At 42.9% G+C, this 25700-nt stretch overlaps 2 protein-coding genes across 5 annotated transcripts; both read left to right on the top strand.

The window, feature by feature from the left end:
* Positions 1–234: 234 nt before the first annotated feature.
* Positions 235–20304, top strand: LOC118400800 (lymphoid-specific helicase-like). 4 transcript variants are annotated; one of them, XM_035797805.2, is made up of 23 exons: positions 235–383; positions 5795–5895; positions 6043–6161; positions 6272–6394; positions 6688–6729; positions 6826–6850; positions 6968–7029; positions 7123–7164; positions 7300–7524; positions 7619–7801; positions 7949–8092; positions 9395–9591; positions 9694–9790; positions 9888–10049; positions 10167–10309; positions 10669–10813; positions 11017–11100; positions 11230–11349; positions 16589–16705; positions 16818–16977; positions 18649–18745; positions 18887–18963; positions 19187–20304. In XM_035797805.2, exons 1-23 carry the CDS (start codon positions 376–378, stop codon positions 19270–19272), a joined length of 2559 nt encoding a protein of 852 aa, XP_035653698.1. In that variant the 5' UTR covers positions 235–375; the 3' UTR covers positions 19273–20304. The 4 variants fall into 4 exon arrangements, with proteins under 4 accessions (XP_035653698.1, XP_035653692.1, XP_035653708.1 ...); XM_035797799.2 differs by having other exon boundaries at positions 6040–6161; XM_035797815.2 differs by lacking the exon at positions 235–383 and adding an exon at positions 1483–1575.
* Positions 20305–20685: 381 nt separating this feature from the next.
* calhm3 (calcium homeostasis modulator 3) lies at positions 20686–22889 on the top strand. The gene is made up of 4 exons (XM_035742045.1): positions 20686–21251; positions 21386–21513; positions 21683–21810; positions 22069–22889. The coding sequence occupies exons 1-4, from the start codon at positions 20965–20967 to the stop codon at positions 22519–22521; spliced, it is 996 nt and encodes a 331-aa protein (XP_035597938.1). The 5' UTR covers positions 20686–20964; the 3' UTR covers positions 22522–22889.
* The last annotated feature ends 2811 nt before the right edge of the window (positions 22890–25700 follow it).

Genomic DNA, 25700 nt, shown 5'->3' with positions numbered 1-25700 from the left:
TAGATATCCTAAGAAGGGGTACATGTTTCATCAAGCGATTTCATATCGCAATTCTAAACCGTTAAGTAGTGAGTAAAATGTGTATATGATTTTCGTAATGATCATACTAGCAAGTCTTCTCTCTTTCGATGCTCTGCAAACCAAAAATATAGAGACTTGGTTTAGCAAAATAACAGACACCCCTGTCTTTTACATTGGTTGCATCCACTTTGGCGGGAAATGTTGAAGCTCCGCCTTCTTCATTATACAATCACACACAGACTACTGCATGCTTTATGTTGTGTAACTTGCTTTAATAACGGGTTCTTCAAACAAATATCCCAGGAAAATAGTAGTAAACATTTGACTACATATCTAGTTTGGCAGTTTTTCAATATGAGTTGGTAAGTCCTTCTGTTTGTTTCAAGACTTTAATTGTTGTTCCAAGCAGCTAGATAAGGTTAAGTGGTAACAAATGTCGATGGCTCGTTGCAAAAGCTTCTGTAGGCTGGCGTCCTTTGATCAACCAAATCTAAACTATTCGGTTTCACCAAAATAAAGTTTGCAGCCAATATGTATTTGAGTTTCTCTAGAAGAATACTTCTATGTGAATACTTTTGAATGTGTCCTTCGCTATCAAATAAGTGTTATAAAACACGTTTGTATACAGCAGTTTCTCCTATTTTCCGCGTGTGGGCTGCAATTGTAGTCCATTCTACCACATAGTAGTGTAAGGGTAAAAACGATTGTTTCACTGTATTGGATCACTCCGCGGTGGAGGGAAAGACTCTTTCGGGGGTCGGAGGTGAGGATTTCGAATTACTGTATACGGCTGGGGTCCGCCCTTATAAAAAATATAGACCCCATGGCGGTGACACACGCATCCGATCCCTCTTTGAATACGCCCTACCAGCCTGGATAACAGCTTCACCGCAGCAGATGAATCGGCTACAGCTAGTCCAAAACATGGCAATAAAAATGGCTTACAGACTACCAAGATACTTAAGCAATCACTTCGTTAACAGCATATCTGGACTGACATCAATCAACAATACAGTCAATCATTGGCCAGAAGTTCATCAACAGAGCCACTCACAACCCATCATTGAAGGAAGTCGTGGGACAGGCCAAATGGACCACAGATACACCCATGTCCATAATGCTGAAAATTATCTAGAAGAGGAAAGAAGGAAAAATACAATCAATTGTGTGTGTATGAAAATGTGTAGATATATGTGAATGCTCTTAGTGCCCCCACCCCTCTCCCCCTGCACAGTTGTGAGCTATAATTTCAATTATTTTTCTCTTTATTCTCTCTTATTTATTTTTATGTTTGGAAAAGAAAAGGGTGAAACTAATCTACGCCTGTTCTGAAAAAGACCTTAGGGCATCTAGCCTCGGGATGCCTTACCTGACCACACCCTCCTTCCTTGCTCCTGGCCTGCCCTGCCTCTTCCACCAATCACAATTGTTTCTTATGGACAGAAAAGAGCAGAAGCTCTGAGCTGTCCGATCAGGTCCATTGTCTACTGAGCGACACACGTTCCCTTTCATTTTTCCTATGGTTTGAGGTACAAACTTTCTGAAGCATGCTTGGTAAGTCACTGATAATTGTAATAACTTGTGTGGAAGTTACTCACTGGCTGTTTGCGTGCTGCAATTACAGCGTGGGGTTGATCTCTATCTTTCACCCGTGGTTTGTCGTGCTTGTGTTTCGTTAGCGTTCATTACAACTCGGTGTGCATCCATTAATATATTGGTGGCTCTCGCTGCCACAAACGGTATTTACCTTACAAAACAAGCCAGTCGGCAGTTGTGTATGTGTTGTGAATTGCTTTAGTTTATCTGCTAATTACCTTACACGGGTTCTCAGCTAATTCCTCAACAGGGATTTATTTTTCTTTCTCCTGCAGAATGGTGGGCTGCCACTGTTGAGACATTAACTTTAGAGCCCCCTCCCCCAAAGAGTCTTTGATGTGGACTTGAGAGCCACATATGGGTCCCTCTGCTCTCTTGGCCACCTTACCAACACGACCATGCTGTTGCAGGCCTACCTGCAGACTCTGTTTTCCTGGCTGCAGGAGGGTACTTAGGAGCTCCTCCGGGAAGTGATGGAGGTGTCTCGTCTGCTTTCTCTGCTCCAGAAGGATGTTACCTCCTGGCGCCGTTTCTGGCTGGCCCAATCATGTCTGCCAGCTGCTCTCCAGAGCACATTTGCCCACGGGTTGATGACATTATAGAGCAGACCGATAAGGTTTGTGGGGACCTGTAGGCCCTGAGACAGTTCATGCTACCTCTTCAGGCCCTGGGTCCAAGGCAGACGGACTGTCGCCACATACCTGCACCCCGAACAACGGTGGGGTCCCTCTCCTGCCCCATAGCCTCGTGCTAAGGGACGCTAGCAGAGAGGGGCACAGTGTGAGGTGAAGCAACAGCCTTCACACGGGTCTCCCCCCCCCCTGGTTTTGGCCATCTTTTCTTGCCTCAACTACTTTCGTCAGGGGCGGGTGGTATCCTCCCTAACTTGCCAACGCCTGTTGGGCTTGCTGATGGTGGCCTCGTTGTTTATTCCCCTGGGCCTGCTCCATCTCCGGCCTTTTCAACGGCGGTTCAACTCCCACCAGCTACACCCAAAGTGCCGTGATGCAGTGCCTCAGGGCATTGTTAAGGTGGCATTGTTGAGGTGGCGCTGTCACTCCTTTCTGTCAGATGGGGTGGAGAAGCTGAGGATGTGCCGCCGGGAGTTGGTCAGCACAGACTCCTCCCAGATTGGCTGGGGGGAGGGGGGGTGACCAAGGGCAGGTCGGCCAGCGGCTGTTGGCTACCCCTTTGGAGCGGCACGCACATCAATACACTACAGGTCCCACCTGTACCGCTGGCCCTGCGGTCTTTCCTTCCATACCTAAAGGTAAGACCTGTCCTGGTCAGAATGGACAACACCACAGTGGTGGCTTACATCAACCATCAGCGTGGACTTGAGGTCCCACCGCCTCCATATTATGGCACAGGAGCTCCTTCTCTGTGCTCAGGGATGTCTAGCGTCTCTACGCGCAGCACACGTACCTGGCATACTAAATGTGGCAGCGGATATGCTCTTGGACGGCCCGTCACCTTGACTGGAGCCTGAAATCCCCAGGTGGTGCATTGCCTGTGGAACAAGTTCGGGAGGTTGCAGGTGGACCAGTTTGCCTCCCTGGACAATGCACACTGCCCCCTGTGGTACTCCATGTCACAGCCACCAGGGCCTTTGGGGTTGGATGCTTTGGCTCACGATTGGCCAGGCTGGAGCTTACGCATTTCCCCCTTTTCCCCTGATCCAGGCTGTGCTGGACAGGACCGGGATGGCAGAGCATCGTCTGCTTCCGGTGGCCCCATACTGTCCCAGACATCCCTGGTTAAGACTTCTCCTGTCCCTGTTTGGTACACCATGGCAACTTCCCCTGAGACCGGACCTGCTGTCTCAGGTCGGGGGAACTCTGTGGCATCCGAGGCCGCACCACCTCAGTCTGTGGGCTTGGCCACTGAACGGCACCAATGGTCCATGTTAGGACTACAGGAGGGTGTAATGAACACCATACTGCACCCCGCATGACTTGGGGTCTGCATGTTCTCCAATACCTGCAGTCTCGCTTGGATGAGTGTTTGACAGCCTCTACACTGAGATGGTATTTGGCTGCTATATCTGCCTGCCATGCGAGGTGGATGGACAGGCCAAGGGCGTCGCCTCCCTTTCCGGGGATTGTGCCGGGACCCCCCTTCCACATTGACGGCCCCTGTCTCTCGGTCCCGCGCTGGGACTTTGCCGCTGGCTGGCCAGGTACCTCTATCTAGCACTGACTAATCTGGTACGGGTATACCAGTATATTGGAGTGATCCAATATAGTGAAACCTAACAAAGGTTACATATGTAACCACGGTTATGTGAGCTATATTGATCAATCTGTAAATTCTCACCTCGGATGTATCACTCCGCCGCGGAGTATATTGGAGTGATCCATATAACTTACATAACCGTGGTTACATACGTGACCGTCGATTTTCTACATATGGAAAATGGGAGACCCTGGATAACGTGTTTATTTTTTTAAACACTTATTTCATAGCGAAGGACACATTCAAGACGTCAAATTGTAACGTTAACCTCTGGGACCGTTCGGGACGTGAGCGTCCCACCGCTCCACAGCCAGAGAAACTGCAAGACGCCTAATTAAAATTCCTCAAACAGAAGTATTTTACACCATTTTATAGATAAACTTCTCGTTAATCCAACCACAGTGTCCGATTTTCAAAAAAAAACGCTTTTCGGCGAAAGAACAACATATGTTGTTATGTTAGGTCAGCATCTAGTCACAAAGCATTCAGCCATTTTCCAACCAAAGAGAGGAGTTACAAAAAGCAGAAATATAGAGAAATGATCACTAACTTTTGATCTTCATTGGATGACACTCATAGGACTTCATGTTACACAATACATGTATGTTTTGTTCTGTAAAGTTCATATTTATATCCAAAAATCTGAGTTTACATTGGCGCGTTACGTTCGGTAGTTCCAATACATCCTGTAATTTTGCAGAGAGCCACATCAATTTTACAGAAATACTCAAACATTGATAAAAGATACAAATGTTATGCATGGAATTTTAGATCCACTTCTCCTTAATGCAACCGCTGTGTCAGATTAAAAAAATATCTTTACCGAAAAAGCACACCATGCTATAATCTGAGTAGAGCTCTGAGCCCATACATACATCCTCCATGTTGTGGAGCCAGCATTAGTCAGAATAACATTATAAATAGTCACTTACCTTTGATCTTCATCAGAATGCACTCCCAGGAATCCAAGTTCAACAAATGTTTTTTGTTCGATGATGTCCATCATTTATGTCAATATAGCTCCTTTTGTTAGTGCGTTCAGTCCAGTAATCCACATTCATAAAGAGCGTTCACTATTTTCAGACAAAGTCAAAAGCTCCGTTACAGTTAGTAGAAACACGTCAAATGATGTATAGAATCAATCTTCAATAATGTTCCAACCGGACAATTCCTTTGTCTTCAGAAATGAAGTGGCGCGTAGCTACCTTTTTTAGGTGAGTGCGCGAGACTGAGCTTGTGGCACTCTGCCAAACCACGTGCTCAAAGAGCTCTTATGAGCCCCTCCTTTTAAAGTAGAAGCATCAAACAAGTTTCTGAAGACTGTTGACATCTAGTGGAAGCCGTGGGAAGTGCATAATGACTAATATCCCACTAGGGGCTCAGTTCAAAAACTACAAACCTCAGATTTCCCACTTCCTGGTTGGATTTCTTCTCAGGTTTTTGCCTGCCAGGAGTTCTGTTACACTCAGACATCATTCAAACAGTTTTAAACTTCAGTGTTTTCTATCCAAATGTACTAATTATATGCATATTCTAGCTTTTATGGCTGAGTAGCAGGCAGCTTAATTTGGGCTCGCTTTTCATCCAAAATTCCCAATACTGCCCCCTACCCCAAAGAAGTTAAGTATAGTTCCTAGAGCTATTGGATATGCCTCTTGTTTGGAAACGTTATCTTGGTGAAACTGAATATTTTAGATTTGGTTGATCAAGGATGCTTGGCTTCCAAAATGAGCCGCCTGCAATGGTTAGTCGCGGGACGAAGCAATTGCCTGCAATGGTTAGTCGCGGGACGAAGCAATTGCCCGAGCGTAATGTTATTAACATTAGTGTGGTGTTTCATAGCTTCAAGTCTTGCTAGCTGAACTGTTAACTTGCCATACAGTTAACACAGGCAAGGCTATTTATCACACTCTTATTCATTGAATATTCACTCTCAACGCAGTGTAAAGGAAGAAACCCGAAGCGTGTCTCCTCATTGTCCGAAGCCTAACGAATCTGAAGAACCGCTGGGTACGGCTATGGAGGAGATTTTGCCTGGAAATTGTAAGTAAAGTTAGTTAACGCATTAATTGGCCAGAGGTGGCTAAATGGCATGTACTATCTATAATTAGAAGTTGCTAGCTAATTGAGAATTCTCCCCTTCATGTAAATGAACCATATCATAACTATATCACCACTTGTTCTCAGCAGCTGCAAGTGTGAAAGCTGAAAATGCGGTGTCTGAAGTTGTCATCACAAAAGAGATGGAGGAGGAGGAGATGCAGTTGGTGGAGAAAGGAGAGAAAAAAGAAGAGGAGATTATGAAAAAGGTTTCTTTGTTCAAAAAAAATGTTTGAACATATTTGAAAACTGTATTGGTCTTGTTTGGCAAGTGTGGATGTTAATGCCCAACATTGGCATGTGTTGTTTTTTTTACTAGGCTCGAGAAGCTCAGAGGAAGGAAACTCATGACATTCGCTTCAAGAGACTGCAACACTTGCTGGAGAAAAGTAACATATATTCCAAATTCCTCCTTACGAAGATGGAACAGCAGCAGCAGGAGGTAATTCGAATACCAGTGCAAAGGATATGAACATTAGAAGTAGCCCTTGCACAGCATATTGTACAACTACCAAATGACCACAGTAATGTACCGTGGCTCCTTAGCCCTGATCTTCCCAGTCCCCCTCTGCGGTCATGTAGAACTCTGCTCTAGCTATCCCTAATTGCTTTCTCACTTATGTTTGATGGTCAGAAAATGCATGGAAACGCAAAAAGGCAATGGTCAAATCTACCCAACGAGTGTGAGGAGTCTTTGAAAAGCCATGTCTAACTGTGTTTTCCCTGTAAACCCAGGAAATGCTGAAGAAAGAGAAACTGGAAAAGAAGGCAGAGAAGGTGAGTGAGTTTTATGTTGTCATTTTTTGTTTGTTTCAGTTACAATTACTGCCTGCAGGTCCTTAATCACTAACCATATGAACTTTTCTGTCACAGAACATTGGTAGAAAGGCTGGGAGAGGTATGTAGCACTTGTGTTCCGTTACTTTGCATCCATGACAATTGAGTTCCCCTCTATAGTTGATGTGGAAACAGTCTAGTGTCAATTTCCGACTTAAGTTTCTTTTTGTTTTTTCAGTTGAAAATAATAAAAGGAAGAGGGAGGAAGATTATAAAATTGCTGATGTCATGTCTAAAGAGGTAAACTGTGTCTCTCAACATATAAATCAAGGACTATTTCACTCTGTTTGACATTTTTTAACATGTTATTTTTTGGCCATGTTTTTGTTTCAGGAAATTATGTCCAAGGCCAAGAAATGTAAAGTGGAGGAAGAGGTAAAGGACTTTTGTTTATTCACTGCAAGGGACATTTTTGGACTGATTTACTCTTAGAGTCAAGAACTTGGGAGGGTGTTTTAGATGTACCGTACCTCCAAATGTCAATAATATATGTCTGTACATGAATAACAGGAGGTCCCTGGGATGAAGAAGCTAGAAGCAGAGGACATCGAAAAGATGAGTGACTCCAATGCTGACATCAAGGGCCGTCTGTCAGAGACTGTGAGAGACAATGCCAAGCATCTACTGGACCCAGATAGGAAGGTGAACGGGCAGGCTGTGCCCGCCCAGCAGCCCTTGCTCTTCACTGGGGGAGTCATGAGGTCTTACCAAATAGAGGGTGTGGAGTGGCTCAGGGTGAGTGTGGACTGTTGGTTATGCACATTTTCTTTGTTTGATCACAGATGCAGTATTTCATATCCTTGGTGTGTTTGTATTTTGTTTTCTCCAGATGTTGTGGGAGAATGGTATCAATGGGATCCTGGCAGATGAGATGGGTCTGGGGAAGACCATCCAGTGCATCGCCCACGTGGCCATGATGTTGGAGAGAAAAGTGATGGGTCCCTTCCTGGTAGTGGCCCCCCTGTCCACTCTGCCCAACTGGATCAATGAGTTCAAGCGCTTCACTCCAGAGGTACAAAAAAAAACACTCCTTGCTAAAAATAAGCATTCCAGGTATTACAGAAGTTGTGCTATTGATACACATGACGTGAAAATTGTATCACCAATGCCAATTACTGAATTCACTGTTAAATTGTCTTTGTTCATCTTGTGTTGTAAGGTGTCAGTGCAGCTGTACCATGGACCTGCTAAGGATAGGATGGCGTTGTTAAAGCAGATTCGTAAGCCCCAGGGACCTCACAACATGTTGCCTGTGGTGGTCACCTCCTTTGAGATTGCCATGATAGACAGGAAGTTTCTGCAGGTAGGCCCAACTCGCCTACTCCTATCATTCTATGTAGGCTGTAGAAGTTACATGTTGTTTTTCTGTACTTGGTATTCTGATGTAGATGTTGGTTGGAACTTATCTTTTGAAAGGCATGAGCATAACTTTCCTTTTCGTGCAAATAATGTATTGATATCAAAGGTAAATTTGCGTAAAAGTTGAGTTATGCATGCGTACTACAAGTTGTGCCACCTATTTAACCTCTTGCTCCTACCTGACATGCAGGCGTCCCATCTAGACATCAGGAAATGCAAATGCGCTACGCTAAATGCTAATAGTACTAGTTAAAACTCAAACGTTCATTAAAATACACATGCAGGGTATTGAATTAAAGCTACACTCGTTGTGAATCCAGGCAACAAGTCAGATTTTTAAAATGCTTTTCGGCGAAAGCATGAGAAGCTATTATCTGATAGCATGTAACACCCCAAAAGACCCGCAGGGGACGTAAACAAAATAATTAGCATAGTCGTTGCTACACAAACCACAAATATAATATAAAACATTCATTACCTTTGACCATCTTCTTTGTTGGCACTCCTAGATGTCCCATAATCACAATTGGGTCTTTTTTTCGATTAAATCGGTCCATATATAGCCTAGATATCGATCTATGAAGACTGTGATAAACGGAAAAAAATAGCGTCTTATAACGTAACGTCATTTTTTAAAATTAAAAAAGTTGACGATAAACTTTCACAAAACACTTCGAAATACTTTTGTAATGCAACTTTAGGTATTAGTACACGTTAATAAGCGACCAAATTGATCACGAGGCGATGTATATTCTTTAGCTGTCCGTCTGGAAATAATGTCCGGGTAAACCTCAACCAAAATATCCGGTCGGAGACTTGAACAAATGGCTTGTCTCTTCTTCGTTTGACCAAGAAACAAAGCCTAGGCAAATGACAAGACTGTTGACATCGTGTGGAAGCTGTAGGTATTGCAACCTCAGCCCCATTTATTGTGGTTCGCCTTTATCAATGGGTTGAAGTGGTGGATGGATATATATTTCCATTTTCAGTGATCAGATTTTCCTGCGCTTTTCGATGAAACGCACGTTCTGTTATAGTCACAGCCGTGATTTAACCAGTTTTAGAAACGTCTGAGTTTTCTATCCACACATACTAATCATATGCATATACTATAATCCTGGCATGAGCAGCAGGGCGCTGAAATGTTGCGCGATTTCTAACAGAATGTTTGAAAAAGTAGGGGGTAGGAGTAACAGGTTAACCCATTCAGCCTCTCACTGATAACCCCCTTGCTTTTCCTCCCCAGCACTTCCACTGGAAGTACCTGATTGTGGATGAGGGCCACAGGATCAAGAACCTGAACTGCCGACTGGTGAGGGAATTGAAGATGCTGCCCACAGACAATAAGCTGCTCCTGACGGGCACACCACTGCAGAACAATCTAGCTGAGCTGTGGTCACTGCTCAACTTCCTTCTGCCTGAGGTGTTTGATGACCTCAAGAGGTAGGGGTCTTGTCTTTTTCTACTGTTGGAATGGGACTATATGGAATGTTTATTTTGTCTTGTTAAAAAAAAGGTGTAATTGCGCTTCACCTATCTCTACAGCTTTGAGTCGTGGTTTGACATCGACACCATTGGTTCGGATGCAAAGAATGTTGTGGCTAACGAACGAGAGCAGAACATCCTGCACATGCTCCACCAGGTAAGCCCTCTGACCGACTAGCTCTGCAATACACTGGGAAAGATAAAATGGTTAAACCTGTAGGTAGTCTATATAAACCTTCTCTTTTCATCTCCAGATTCTGACGCCATTCCTGCTGAGAAGACTGAAGTCTGACGTGACGTTGGAGGTGCCGCCCAAAAAGGAGATTGTTGTGTACGCCCCACTCACTGTCAAACAGGAGTCTTTTTACACTGCTGTGGTGAACAAGACCATCGCCAAAGTGCTGGGCCAGGTGAAGGTAAGGCCCTCAATTCACTGCTACGCTGTTATATAGAATGGCAAATGTATGTATTGCCAACTTTTCAGAGGCCAGACTTTGTTTTAAGGAGCTTTCTAATAGACTTTGACGTGTCAGGTGGAGGCTCCAGTGGTGCTGACGACCGACGGCAGGCCTAAGCGCAGGACCAGGAGGCCTGTGGACTACAAAGAGACTGATGGTGACACGCCCTACGACCTGGAGAAATACTTGGAGAGGGTTCAGAAGGAGGCTGAGCAGAGGTCAGAATATCTTCTACTATGGTAGTGTTCTGTGTGACTCAAACTGTGCGGTGCCCATAGAAATGGGATGATTCTATTTTTATGCATGTGCCTTTACTCACTAGGGGGTGCACTGGTCATACCAATGATAGTTTATCAAGTCTATCTTTTCTGTTATACAACTTGATACATCGGATACACGTGTCCATGAAGACAAACTACATGATTGTACCAATTCATTTTTTCCCGTGAATGTTAAACATTTTAATGTGTGCTCCCTTTTTTAAAAATAAATGAACTAAAGCCTTGCAGTTGCTAGTTGCACGTGAGACCTCTACTGGGTAACTCATTAACTCGTTACCTGTCCCGGTCCTCTTCAGCCCCGCCCCGGTTGTGGACGTGCAGATGCCCCTGGACTCCCAAATCAACCTGAAACTGCAGAACATCCTCATGCTGCTGAAGAGGTGCTGTAACCACCCCTATCTCATAGAGTACCCACTGGACCCAGCCACTCAGGAGTTCAAGGTAAAAGCCCTGCGGGATTGAAATGGCTGTGACCAAATTATGTAGAAATGACATGGCCATTGAATGTTGTGGGTGCATTCATGACTTCTCTCAGCACTGCTAAGTAGAGGCTTTGTCAGTGTATAGGGAGTTAGACTGCCAGTTGGTGTATCTTGTGTAAATGCATGATCTTGTTTCATCCTTTGACTCTCTTTCCATTGCAGATTGATGAGCAACTGGTCCAGACCTCAGGGAAATTCCTCATTCTAGACAGAATGCTGCCAGAGCTGAAGAAGAGGGGACACAAGGTAACTGTCCAAATTCAGTTGTTATACTTAATGTCCTCGGTCAAGTGATTGATTTTACTTGACCATGAATATGTATTTATTGTAAGATGTTTGTGACCACTTCTGACCTGTTGTGTACCTTGTTGACAGGTGCTGATTTTCAGCCAGATGACGTCCATCTTGGATATCCTAATGGACTACTGCTACCTGCGGGGTTACCAATACAGCCGACTGGATGGGAGCATGGCCTATCCCGACAGAGAAGAGAACGTGAGTAGTGGCATGGTCTACTCCCCACAATGGAATTATCCTCCTTAAAGCAGTCATAAAGCGCTTATAATTAGGACTGCGTGATTAATATAATTTTGATATTGACATGTGCAATTTTTAAATTGTAAATGTCTGCAATATTTTGAAGCTCCTCTCCATGGTGTTTAACGTCCGATTTTATAGTTTGCTACTTGAGCCGTCTCTCCCGCTGCACGCGCACACCAAGCCCCGGCCCGTCACTCAAGGAGCGCAGTTGCTCGCCTTACCCACTTGATGTTCCTTCCAAGTTCGCTCATGGTCAACGAAAAACAAAATCTTAATGACAAAGATGCTGCTTTCCACTTTGCATCTTAATATAAATCCACATTCTTTTTATAATTCTGCTATTACTTTGTGTATAAATCTGCTATTACTCACTGCAAACAGCTAGTTAGTCGAAGCAGGTTGGGGCCAAAATAATCTGTGTTAGCAGCTAATCACTACTTAGCTAAAGGCACTGAGCCAGCGCAAACGTAGCTAGCTAGTACAGTCTGATACCACTGGTGTGGTTTACCTGGCTACCCAGACTAGAGGTCGACCAATTTATCGGAAGGGCCGATTTCAAGTTTTCATAACAATCGGAAATCGGTATTTTGGGGCGCAGATTTGCTATTTTTATTTATTTATTAAAATTAAAATAACTTTATTTAATCTTTAACTAGGCAAGTCAGTTAAGAACACATTCTTATTTTTAATGACGGCCTAGGAACGGTGGGTTAACTGCCTCGTTCAGGGGCAGAACGACAGATTTTCACCTTGTCAGCTCGGGGGATCCAATCTTGCAACCTTACAGTTAACTAGTCCAATGCAATAATGACTTGCTTCTCGTTGCACTCCACAAGAAGCCTGCCTGTTACTCAAATGCAGTAAGCCAAGGTAAGTTGCTATCTAGCATTAAACTTATCTTATAAAAAACAATCAATCGTATTCACTAGTTGACGACACATTGGTGATAGTACTAGATATTATCTAGCGTGTCCTGTGTTGCATATAATTTGACTGAGCATACAAGTATCTTAAGTATCTGACTGAGCGGTGGTAGGCAGAAGCAGGTGTGTAAACATGAATTCAAACAGCACTTTTGTGCATTTTGCCAGCAGCTCTTCGTTGTGCATCAAGCATTGCGCTGTTTATGACTTGAAGCCTATCAACTCCCGAGATGAGGCTGGTGTGACCAAAGTGAAATGGCTGGCTAGTTGGCGCGCGCTGATAGTTTCAAACTTCACTCGCTCTGAGGCTTGTGGTGGTTGTTTCCCTTGCTCTGCATGGGTAATGCTGCTTTGATGTGGTGGCTGTTGTCGTTGTGTTGCTGGTGTGAGCCCAAGGAGGAGCGAGGAGAGAGACGGAAGCTATACTGTTACACTGGCAATACTAAAGTGCCTATAAGAACATCCAATAGTCAAAGATTAATGAAATACAAATGGTATAGAGGGAAATAGTCCTATAATAACTACAACCTAAAACTTCTTACCTGGGAATATTGAAGAGTCATGTAAAAGGAACCACCAGCTTTCATGTGTTCTCATGTTCTGAGCAAGGAACTTAAACGTTAGCTTTCTTACATAGCACATATTGCACTTTTACGTTCTTCTCCAACACTTTGTTTTTGCATTATTTAAACCAAATTGAACGTTTCATTATCTACTTGAGGATACATTGATTTTATTTATGTATTATATTAAGTTAAAATAAGTGTTAATTCAGTATTGTTGTAATTGTCATTATTACAAATACCATTTTAAAACAAATTTTAATCGCCTTTTTTGGTCTTCCAGTAATCTGTATCGGCGTTGAAAAATCATAATCGGTCGACCTCTAACCAGACTCAGGTCCAGAAACCGATGGGTTGAGCCTGAACACACGTCGGTAAAGCGGCGGTTGAAAATTCGTTATTGGCTTTGATACTCTGATTGGTTAGAGGTGACCCAATCGCTGATGTCTTCATTTTTTGTACAATGCCCCTCGTCACCACAAACTACTTCAATGATGGCCAAAGTATGTAGCGAAAGACAGAGCAGCGGGAGAATGTAATGAGTCGTCAGGCTTATGGTGCTGTAGGACTAGATCAGCATATTGTTTGTGCAACGGTATGTCAGAGGAATAGGTGAAGTATGAATGTTATATTTTTCTTTACCTTATGATTGATGTCATATCTAGACTGATCAAAAAATATAAACGCAACATGTGAAGGGTTGAATTCATGAGCTGAAATAAAAGATCCCAGAAATTGTCCAAATTATTTCTCAATTGTGTACATTTTTTTTACGACCCTGTTAGTGAGCATTTCACCTTTGCCAAGATAATCCATCCACCTGACAGGTGTGGCATATCAAGAAGCCAATTTAACAGTATGATCATTACACAGGTGCACCTTGTGCTGGGGACAATAAAAGGCCCCTCTAAAATGTGCAGCTGTGTCACAACAATGCCACAGATGTCTGAAGTTGAGGGAGTGTGCAATTGACATGCTGACTGCAGGAATGTCTACCAGAGTTGTTGCCAGAGAATATACTGTTCAGTTCTCTGAACAGTATAAGCCCCTTCAAGCGTCGTTTTAAAGAATTTCGCAGTAGGTCCATCCGGCCTCAACCACAGCCAATGTGTAACCTCGACATCCCAGGACCACCTCATCCGGCATTTTCACCTGCTCGATGGTCTGAGACCAGCCACCCGGACAACTGATGAAACTGTGGCCTTGCACAACCACATCATTTATTCACAAAATGTCAGAAACCATCCCGGGGAAGCTCATCTGCGTGCTCGTCGGCCTCACCAGGGTTTTGACCCAAGTGCAGTTCGTGTTTGTAACATCTTCAGTAGACAATGCTCACCTTCGATGGCCACTGGCATGCTGACGTGTGCTTTTCACAGATGAATCCCGATTTCAACTGTAATGTTGTGTGGGTGAGCGATTTGCTGATGTTAATGTTGTGAAGAGTGCCCAATGGTAGTGGTGGGGTTATGGTATGGGCAGACATACAGTGGGGCAAAAAAGTATTTAGTCAGCCACCAATTGTGCAAGTTCTCCCACTTAAAAAGATGAGAGGCCTGTCATTTTCATCATAGGTACACTTAAACTATGACAGACAAAATGAGAAGAAAAAAATCCAGAAAATGACATTGTAGGATTTTTTTTAATGAATTTATTTGCAAATGATGGTGGAAAATAAGTATTTGGTCACCTACAAACAAGCAAGATTTCTGGCTCTCACAGACCTGTAACTACTTCTTTAAGAGGCTCCTCTGTCCTCCACTTGTTACCTGTATTAATGGCACCTGTTTTGAACTTGTTATCGTTATAAAAGACACCTGTCCACAACCTCAAACAGTCACACGCCAAACTCCACTATGGCCAAGACCAAAGAGCTGTCAAAGGACACCAGAAACAAAATTGTAGATCTGCACCAGGCTGGGAAGACTGAATCTGCAATAGGTAAGCAGCTTGGTTTGAAGAAACGAACTGTGGGAGCATTTATTAGGAAATGGAAGACATACAAACCACTGATAATCTCCCTCCATCTGGGGCTCCACGCAAGATCTCTACCTGTGGGGTCAAAATGATCACAAGAACTGTGAGCAAAAATCCCAGAACCACACGGGGGGACCTAGTGAATGACCTGCAGAGAGCTGGGACCAAAGTAACAAAGCCTACCATCAGTAACACACTACGCCGCCAGGGTCTCAAATCCTGCGGTGCCAGACGTGTCCTCCTGCTTAAGCCAGTACATGTCCAGGCCCGTCTGAAGCTTGCTAGAGAGCATTTGGATGGTCCAGAAGAAGATTGGGAGAATGTCAGATGAAACCAAAATAGAACCTTTTGGTTAAAAACTAAACTCGTTGTGTTTGGAGGACAAAGGATGCTGAGTTGCATCCAAAGAACACCATACCTACTGTGAAGCATGGGGGTGGAAACATCATGCTTTGGGGCTGTTTTTCTGCAAAGGGACCAGGACGACTGATCCGTGTAAAGGAAAGAATGAATGGGCCATGTATCGTGAGATTTTGAGTGAAAACCTCCCATCAGCAAGGGCATTGAAGATGAAACTTGGCTGGGTCTTTCAGCATGACAATGATCCCAAACACACCGCCCGGGCAACGAAGGAGTGGCTTCGTAAGAAGCATTTCAAGGTCCTGGAGTGGCCTAGCCAGTCTCCAGATCTCAACCCCGTAGAAAATCTTTGGAGGGAGTTGAAAGTCTGTGTTGCCCAGCAACAGCCGCAAAACATCACTGCTCTAGAGGAGATCTGCATGGAGGAATGGGCCAAAATACCAGCAACAGTGTGAACCTCGAAGACGTACAGAAAACGTTTGACCTCTGTCATTGCCAACCAAGGGTATCTAACAAAGTATTGATAAACGTTTTGTTATTGACCAAATACTTATTTTCCACCATAATTTGCAAATAAATTCATTAAAAATCCTACAATATGATTTTCTGGATTTTTTTTCTTATGTCTGTCATAGATGAAGTGTACCTATGATAAATTACAGGCCTCATCTTAAGTGGGAGAACTTGCGCAATTGGCGGCTGACTAAATATTTTTTTGCCCCACTGTAGGCTACGAACACAATTGCATGTTATCGATGGCAATTTGATTGTGATGAGATCCTGAGGCCCATTGTCGTGCCATTCATCCGCCGCCATCACCTCAAGTTTCAGCATGATAATGCACGGCCCCATGTCGGCAGGATCTGTATACAATTCCTGGAAGCTGTAAATATCCCAGTTCTTCCATTGCCTGCATACTCACCAGACATGTCACCCATTCAGCCTGTTTGGGATCCTCTGGATCGACGTGTACGACAGTGTGTTCCAGTTCCCGCCAATATCCAGCAACTTCGCACATTCATTGAAGAGGAGAGGGATAACATTCCACAGGCCACAATCAAAACCCAATCAACTCTTTGCTAAGGAGACGTCGTCGCACTGCATGAGGCAAAAATGGTCGCACTAGATGACCGGTTTTCTGATCCACGCTCCTACCTGGCTTTTTCACTCGTCATGCTAAACAACACTATTCGAGTTGCCCACTATATTCAAACCATCGAGTTAGAATAATATTGCAAATAAATCGCAGTGTTTGCTCAATTTGCATTTGCCCAGATCATGCAGCTCTACTTATAATCATGTAGCAGTCTTTCTCCCTCACTATTGCTTGTGCTGTGAGCTTATCCTTCCATCATATTTTTGTTGTTGCAGATGACAAAGTTCTCTTCTGACCCAGAGGTGTTTCTCTTCCTACTGAGCACCAGAGCAGGTGGCCTCGGCATCAACCTGACTGCTGCTGACACGGTCATCATATTTGACAGTGATTGGGTAGGTGTAGAACTCATTCCCTCAGGTTGAGCTTAACTGTTGCTTACTGCTACATGTCTGGTACTGATTTTTCTAGTGCCACACGATTATTAATGGACTCTTCTTCTGTCAGAACCCTCAGGCTGACCTGCAGGCCCAGGACAGATGCCACCGTATCGGACAGACAAAACCCGTGGTGGTGTACCGACTGGTCACTGCCAATACCATTGACCAGAAGATCCTGGAGAGAGCGTCAGCCAAGAGGAAGCTGGAGAAGATGGTCATTCACAAGAGTGAGTAGAGTACCACTCCTCTCACATCCAGGACACATCGAAACTGTTGTTACATTGAGGTAAATGTGAAACCCACCTGAATAGAAGGTGCATGGAAGAGCTGCTAAGTATGTCCAATTTGCTGATGTCGACATTGAACAGAGTTCCCCATGGTGGGGGTATGGGCAGGCATAAGCTACGGACAACAAACCCAATTTGTATTTTATCGATGGCAATTTGAACGTACAAAAATACTGTGACGAGATCCTGAGGCCCATTGTGAGGATTTTCTAATTTATAGATCTGTATTCCCAGTCATTTGAAGTCCATAGATTAGGGCCTAATTTATTTATTTAAACTGATTTCCTCTTATGTAAAATCAATGAAGTTTTTGCGTTTCAAATATTTTTTTCCAGTATATTTTAAATGCATTCCTAATAGTTTGAAACATGGGGTGGCATGTAGCTTATCGGTTAGATCGTTGAGTCAGTAGTTCAAATCCCCAGCAGACAAGGTGAAAGCAAGGCACTTATCTGTAATTGCTCCACGGTCGTGTCAATAATGGCTGATTCCTGGCCATGGCCCCACTCTCCGAGGGTGGGGTCATAAATTGTATCTTGGCTCCATGGAGAAATGTATAGAATTACAGGGAATGTACTTACATGTCTCTATACCGCCAAGATGGCCGACCATGCTCCCTGTCACGCCAACCACCTAAGCCCCTTTTTGATCCAGGACAAAAAACAACCTTGCCAAGTGTATTTCCAAATACATTTAAATATTCAACTACTTGTCTTCTCAAATAAAATATATCCGAATACTTACTTTGAAAGTAATTGAGATATTTGAAGTGGTCTTTGAACTCCTGTCTGGTGTGTTCATTTGAAATTCCAATTCAATTCTTGAATTCACCCGTGTCTATTTAAGTGACATAATACAAAACATCCCCATCAAAATCCGTACGTTTTAGATAGAGAACAGTTTTATTGCATGGCCTGCGTTTGCCAGACCGTGAGACATCCTGAAAATCAGTATTTTTCCCAAACGTCTGAATGGTTTGCCCTACAAACTGTCCACTCTGGTAAGATGACTCTCACAAACACGATGGTGTTCTCTGTTTTGTTGTACAATCCCCCACAAGTGTCACAGGACTTGTTTTCAAGGTAATCCACACATATGAATGGAAGTATATGTAGGTTGTTTTTTGCCAACAAAAATTAGGTTTTAAATTTGATAAAATTTTGTAAATCTGTTTAAATAAATAAAAAAATCCTGAGCTTCCTTCTCCTAGATATAGGACAGACACTTTAAAACCGTATTCCTTATGATACATTTGAGTGTGCAGTGTGCTTCTATGGGCTATAGTAGTAAAGGCCAAATTCAATATTTTATCAAATAAAGTGTACCTAAAACTCAAAATCAAATGACTAAATTATCCATGGTATGACCATCTTAACCATTCAATATATTAGCCCAGTAAAAACCGTACCCCCAACGGTTTAGACTTTGAGACAATGTTACTAATGCACTATCAAAACTAGATTTCCTGTATAGCTAGGCTGTCTGAACAGTGACATGATCAGCTTGAGGGAATTGTTGGGGATAATATTTAATAGAATTCTTGGAATTAATGTGACAATTTAATTCTCTAAATTCAGACTGACTGTACCGTTTTATTTTTTTTTTTATTAGAAAAATTCAAAGGAGGAAAGGCTGAACTCAAACAGACCAAGAGCTGCGTCGACGTGTCTGAGTTGATGGATCTTCTCAACACCAGAGATTACGAGAAGTACTCGTTTTTTTGTGTTATTTCCCAACCCCCTTGATCAATTTTCATAATGTATTTTCATTGAGACTCAGAAATGTTTTATATTAGGTTGGTCAGATGTCTATGGTTATCTAATGATTGATTGTTTCTTGTCTTTTTCAGGGAAGTGAAAAGCACCAAGGGGGAGGTCATTAGTGACAAGGACCTGGAGGCTCTGCTGGACCGCAGTGACCTTCTGGGTGAGTTAAGCTGTGGGTTCTATTCAATTCACAACTACTGTTATCATGAATGGTGTTGATCATACCTGCGTCACAATATACTGAAGTCCTCGGCCTTTGTCAGGATGCTTTACCACTGCAGAGCACCAGTGCCTCTCCCCGTAACATGGTCACCTGATGAAACCTTGCTTTTGTTTGGCCTCTGTTGTATTGTGTGTAATGTAACCAGTTTGTCTCTTTCCAGACAAGGCCAAGAGGAGCTCCAAACAGAAGGTTGGAGTTTTCAAGGTGATCGAAGCCAAAGAATCATCGGAGATCAGCTTGACCTAAATTTGAAAGGCGCAGATGTGATGCTCATAATGGCGTAACCTTAAGCTAGAGCTGGATCGTAAGGGTCCACTGTTCTGATGTTCGTTGTAGTACTGTACCAACAGAAACTAGAGGAATTACTCAACCCATTCTCCTGAAACTACTGTTTATACTAAAGTTATGTCTTTACTGCCTATGGTAAATGTTACTTTTTGTTGTGGAGTTTGTCAAATGCTGTTGGTTATAGTGGAGACTGAATCCTTTCTTCCAGAAGCTAGTGTTCCTATACACGGAATGTCCAAAACTTTAGGAACACCTTCCTAATATTGAGTTGTGCTCGGAACAGCTTCAATTCGTCAGGGCATGGACTCTACAAGGTGTCAAGCGTTCCACACGGATGCTGGCCCATGTTGACGCCAATGCTTCCCACAGTTGTCGATTTGGGTGGTGGACCATTTTACTTACACATTTTTGTTGTGTGAAACCCAGCAGCGTTGCAATTCTTGACCCTCAAACCAGTGCACCTGGCACCTACCATACCCTGTTCTTGTTTTCCCCATTCACCCTCTGAATGGCACACGCATACAATCCATGTCTCAATGTTTAAAAATACTGCCTTCATCTAAATTGATTGGAGTGGATTTAACAAGTTTCATCAATAAGTGATCTTTGCTTTCACCTGGTCAGTCTGTCATGGAAAGAGCATGTTTTGTCCACTGTATTTTGAAATCTTAGACGAATCTCATAGCTGCCATTATGCTGTTTTTGCTGTGGATTAGGATGCTGGTAGGACATTTACCAATTTTAGGTGCGACGATTAAATCACTTAAAGTAATCATAAGCCCCACTTGAATTGGAATCAATTACTTTTCACAATGCATGCTAAAGTAAATGCTGAACTCCTATATCTTGTTCACGCAACGGGTTCGTTGACACTGTATGTTGGAGCAAAACTCCAAGCACTTTATGCATGCTGAGACCATGTCCTTTTAATTGTTTTGTATGCCTATCATTTTCAAAAAATAAACCAACACTTGAATGTGTCGTTCTGATCATGTGAGTTCTGTTTCTTAGAGCTACATAGTCTGTAAGCAGCACTGGTGAATGCACCTTTTTGTCTTTGAAAGGAGTATCCATGTTTTCACATGTATTTAATAAAACAATGTGTCGTGTTTGGGAAGCAATGTGAGACACAAAGTTGACGTGAACAGTTCACATTGGGGTTATTCAGAGTAAAAAAATAATAGGTAGAAAAGGCTCTGGCTCTTATAAGAGTACAGCAAAGTCATTAAACACCTGTCATTCAAAGATCAGTGATTGTTATACAGTGTTGAACTCTGTTGCACCTGCACAGTAGGAGCTAGTGAACACACCCTCCTCCGTCCTCTCCTAAAGCCTCTGTCAGTGTGCTCCGTCCGACCTGCACACGTACTACTGGGGTGTGGTCAGATGACACTAACCTGGCTGGTGTGTTTTTCAACCTCTGCTCTGATTCTTCACTCAACCTAACAAAAATACTAGTACGGTATTGACTTTTTTATTCAACAATGGAATGAAGTTGATTCTTCAGTGAGGACTATTTCGTGGTAGGGAAAATCTTGTTCTTAAAACGAAGGTGTTTGCGGTTACTTTGGTACAGTGTGTTAACCTCGTCTGACCACTTTACCGGATCATTATCACGTGTGTGTCGTAAGTTTTCGGTCTCACTAAACCATGGACCGTCTGAAGTTAGTTCTGCAGTATTTTCAGTCCAATTCCGAGTCCATATCAAATGGAATCTGTATTGTACTGGCCCTGATCAGTGTGAAGCTCTACACCAGCTTTGACTTCAACTGCCCCTGTATTCCACAATACAACAAACTCTACGCACTGGGGGTGATGTTTGTCCCGCCTTTAATATTCTTCTTCCTGGGAATCTTGGTCAATCGACACACAGGGGTCATGATGGAAGAATGGTTGAGACCCATTGGGAAGAGAAGCAAAAATCCTGCCATTGTCAAGTGAGTTGTCAAGTGCTGCTGTCAAAACCACCTCATGCTCCTGTGTTTACGACCACTACCATCACAGCTTTTCTTCCAAAAAACGACTACTGCTTCCTGTAATTAATTGTGATGTTATTCCTAACCCTCTGCAGGTACATGTTCTCTGCCATGATGCAGAGGGCCCTACTGGCACCCATGGTGTGGATTCTGGTCACTCTGCTGGATGGGAAGATCTTCATCTGTGCTTTCAGCATGAGTGTAGACCCCAAGCCTTTCTCAGGTAGCTATAGCCCGAAACACCTGTCAATCATAACCTTAACTCATAGCCCTGTAACTAACTGATTTTCACCCAAACCCTCACCCAGAGTCAAAATAGTGTAGTCTTGTCTACTATAACATTTGAACTTGGACTCAAACACAAACTTTAGTTGTACTCTATACTTTCACAGGCATGCCCAACAATACTGGCCTTGACCTGATCAAGCTCATGGCCAAGGTGCCCTGCAAGGAGGATATGATCTTCAGGAACAGCACATTTCGTAAAGCTGTTTCACGCTACGTGCGCTGCTACTCCCAAGTGAGTGCACTCCCGTTTTTAAATACCTCTGAAACTCATGTCTTTACTTTGCGTATTTGAGTTGATGGGTTTAGTATTCAAAGGGATTTTTTAAAATGTTGTTGCCCTACTTAGGTAGGCTGGCTTTTGTTCATTATTTGTACAGTCAAATCCCATTCCTTAACCGGGGTGTGTCAGAAACTATCACCCTGATGACTGATGTCCTCCACTCTCCATTCGAGAATGCCAATGCTTTGTTTGTACTGTATTTCCTGACAGGCGATTGGCTGGTCTATCCTCCTCTTCTTCATTCTCTTGGGTGCGCTGGGCCGTCTCATCAAGCCCTGTTTCGACGACCACGCCACCAACCTCCAGACGCGCTACTGGAGCAACTACCTGGACATCGAGCAGAAGCTCTTCGATGAGACCTGCGTGCTTCACTGCCGCGATTTTGCCCGCAAGTGCGTTGTGCAGTTCTTCGAGGGCATGCGGGAAGACGCAGTACTCAGACTGCCTCTCTCACCCGAAGTCAGGTACAGGGGGGAAGAAGACATGGTGGATGAAGAGGAGGAGAGACTCCATGGGATCACCAAGCAGGAACAGATGGATCAACTGCTTCAAACATGGTTCCAGTGTAAACCTGAGCTGGATGTCACTAGGATGGCCTACAGACCTAGGGTGTGTGTCACCTGGGAGGACCACAATGGACAAACCCTCTACTCAGATGTTTAGATGTGTGTGCGCACAATAGTATAAGAATCTATAAGCTACAAACAATACATTCAACATGATTATGTCGAAAATACTTTTAGAGAGCGGACCTTAGAAATCTTGTTCCTCAGAATATTTGAATATGCTGGGATTTAGACTAGCTAGTTTTGCATAGTTAATTTTACATACTCCATGAATACAAGACATGCAAATTACAGATGGACTGACAAATAGTCCCTAGTGGTGCCTGATTCATCTAATCACAACAAATAACTAATTCAAAGGTTACTACTATGTAATTATAATTTTACCATATATATATATATATTAGAGAATCCCTGGTAATTTCTGTACCATAACATAAAGTGCCAATAAATATTATTATTGTATATTGTAATTTACTGTATATGTACTAAAGGACACATAGTTTTAGTCGCTTTCAGCTACAGTGCCTGCAGAAATTATTCATAGCCCTTGATGTATTCCACAGTTTGTTGTGTTACAGCCTGAATTCAAAATGGATTAAAAAAAATAATCTTCTCATCCATCTACACACAATACCCCATAATAACAAAATGAAAACATGTTTTGGGATTATTTTTTTTAAAAAATGTATTGAAAATCAAATACAGATATCTCATTTACATAATTATTCGCACCCCTAAGTCAATACATGTTACAATCACCTTTGGCAGTGATTACACTGTGAGCTTTTCTGGGTAATTCTTGAAGAGCTTTACACACCTGGATTCTTCAATCTCCCTAGTCCTTGCCAATGACAAGCATACTCATTACATGATGCAGCCACCACCATGCTTGAAAATATGAAGAGTGGTGCTCAGTGATGTGTTGTGTTTGCCCCAAATATAACACTGTATTCAGGACATAATGTTAATTTCTTTGACACATTCTTTGCAGTTTTACTTTAGTGTCTTATTGCAAATAGAATGCATGTTTTTGAATATTTTTTTATTATGTACAGGCTTCCTTCTCACTCTGTCATTTAGGCTAGTATTGTGGGGTTACTACAATGTTGTTGATCCATCCTCAGTTTTCTATCACAGTCAAACTCTTTAACCGTTTTAAAGTTTTAAAACTTTATGGTGAAATTCCTGAGCAGTTCCCTTCCTCTCCGGCAACTGAGTTAGGAAGGACACCTGTATAATGTAGTGGCAGGGTGTATTGACACACACTCCAAAGTGTAATTAATAACTTCACCAAGCTCAAAGGGATATTCAGTGTCAGATTGTTACATTATTCCCATCTACCAATGGGTGCCCTTCTTCACCAGGCATTGGAAAAACTCTGGTCTTTGTGGTTGAGTTATTGTTTGGTAGTCATTCAAAAATCACGTTAAACACTATTATTGCACAAAGTGAGTCCATGCAGCATATTATGTGACTTGTTAAGCACATTTGTACTCCTAGACTTATTTAGACATGTCATAACAATGGGCTGAATACTTGACTCAAGACATTTCAACTTTTCATTTTCTTTTCAAAAAACATAATTCATCTTTGACATTATGAGGTATTGTGTATAGGCCAGTGGCACACGACCTCAATTGAATCCATTTATATTCAGGCTGTGACACAACAAAATATGGGGGAAAATCAATGGGTGTGAATACTTTCTGAAGGCACTGTATATATAGCATAGATTAGACAATAATGTTATTGTCTTTGGTTCAAGCCATGATCATATAGTGCTGACTCTGAAATAATGAACTGAGACAAAGTCTCATGCAACAAAGACTACTGTGAACGCAGAGACTTCCCACTGCGTGTATACATGGTGTGCTGGAAACCCTGTACTTATTAATGGAAGTTGGATCCTGTGCCGTGGTTTCCCCCGATTTCATCTTTATGATATTATAAAGATAGGAATCAAAGCTTTGAAGTCTCAGGATGTTGTACTGTAGCAATGCTTGACTCAAAGCCTTCCTGGTTTGGCGTTTTCTTTTTGTATTTTTAATGCAGTACAGACATGGCTCCAGAGACCACTGCCACAAGCAAAAAGGCTGAGTCTAAAGCACTTCTAGAATTCTTCATGCTTGATAACAGTGGATCATTTTACAAAACAACTTTTGGTCCAGGGACAAGGCTCTTGCCCCCCTCCCCCCTATACCATCTTATCTTCTCCCAGCGCAAGTGAGTGATCTGTGTCACATTTCAGTTCAGCTTGTCCCCATCCTAAGTTCGCCCTCTCCTTTTCTGAGCCCTTTTCTGTGGCCCTCTCTTTGTGATCCTGCTTTTTGCCTTAGGTAATTACTTTTTGGTTATTTTACCATAACACAAGATGGAGAGACTACACCAATCAAATCATATTGATTGTTCAATCGTAGACATTGAGACTGCATGTGATGGGCTTCTTGACAGGGAGACAGTGTGTATTTGGAAACTTGTAAGAGGGTGTACACTATCTGCTGCCGTGTGCCTCTTGCATTCCTGGGTTGTTTTGCCCAGGCTTAGCTAACCATGTTGTGGAAATCTGTGGCAAAGATGTCCTGAAGAGCAACGTTTTGTGTGCCCATATTTTTTTACAATCACGGATGTTGCTCAATCAAGGAGGTGCTTGAAAAAGGTTGTTTTTTAAAAAAAACATAGATTATCTGTTATCCAACAGAAAGAAAAGTACATAAAGGAATAAAGTAATTTTACATGGGCTCTGCATTATTTACTGCGGTTCATGGTCTATCGACGCAATGGGAACCCCATTCAACCACAAATTGACCTAAGATATCAGAAAATACACAATCCCCCACATCACACCCTGGCCTATATTCATTTCACAGGACTGAGTCATGCCAGTGTGTGACGAGGATAACAAAGAAACTGTGAAACAATACTTTAACCCCAGGATGACTTGCCAGTTTTAGACTGCAAACCCCACGCTAAGGAGCAGCCATTGGGCTGGTAAATATGCTCTTTGTTGAGTCAGTGTGTGCAGGCTTTGGGCCCACATGCTGGGGGTGGAGAGAAATATGCCCGGGTTATCTGTGAGGTTATCAACGAGACTGCTAGCTGTAAACGTATGGAAACGACCCATTAACACCATTTCCTTCATTGCATCGCTGCGTCTGTTAGTTTAGCAAAAGGCTCATCAACTCTGTTTTATTTGTGTCCCATAGTGTAGGAAGCTTTGTACGTTATTCTAAAAAGGCCTGTGCATGTTCCTATACCCCTTGAGACTTTATAGGG

Source organism: Oncorhynchus keta, chromosome 2 (assembly GCF_023373465.1).
Source record: "Oncorhynchus keta strain PuntledgeMale-10-30-2019 chromosome 2, Oket_V2, whole genome shotgun sequence".
NCBI lineage: Eukaryota > Metazoa > Chordata > Actinopteri > Salmoniformes > Salmonidae > Oncorhynchus > Oncorhynchus keta.
The sequence above is the reverse complement of the archived record's forward strand: the minus strand, read 5'-3'. Positions and strand labels throughout refer to the sequence as shown.

What these genes read in the sequence shown, in the direction of transcription:
- calhm3 (XM_035742045.1), top strand. Translation starts at nt 20,965, where the DNA reads ATGGACCGTCTGAAGTTAGTTCTGCAGTATTTTCAGTCCAATTCCGAG. An exon ending in AAAAATCCTGCCATTGTCAA is followed by an intron (nt 21,252 to 21,385) that starts GTGAGTTGTCAA and finishes AACCCTCTGCAG; the next exon opens with GTACATGTTCTCTGCCATGA. An exon ending in AGACCCCAAGCCTTTCTCAG is followed by an intron (nt 21,514 to 21,682) that starts GTAGCTATAGCC and finishes ATACTTTCACAG; the next exon opens with GCATGCCCAACAATACTGGC.
- LOC118400800 (XM_035797799.2), top strand. An exon ending in AAGAGGAGATTATGAAAAAG is followed by an intron (nt 6,162 to 6,271) that starts GTTTCTTTGTTC and finishes TTTTTTTACTAG; the next exon opens with GCTCGAGAAGCTCAGAGGAA. An exon ending in CTGATGTCATGTCTAAAGAG is followed by an intron (nt 7,030 to 7,122) that starts GTAAACTGTGTC and finishes TTTTTGTTTCAG; the next exon opens with GAAATTATGTCCAAGGCCAA.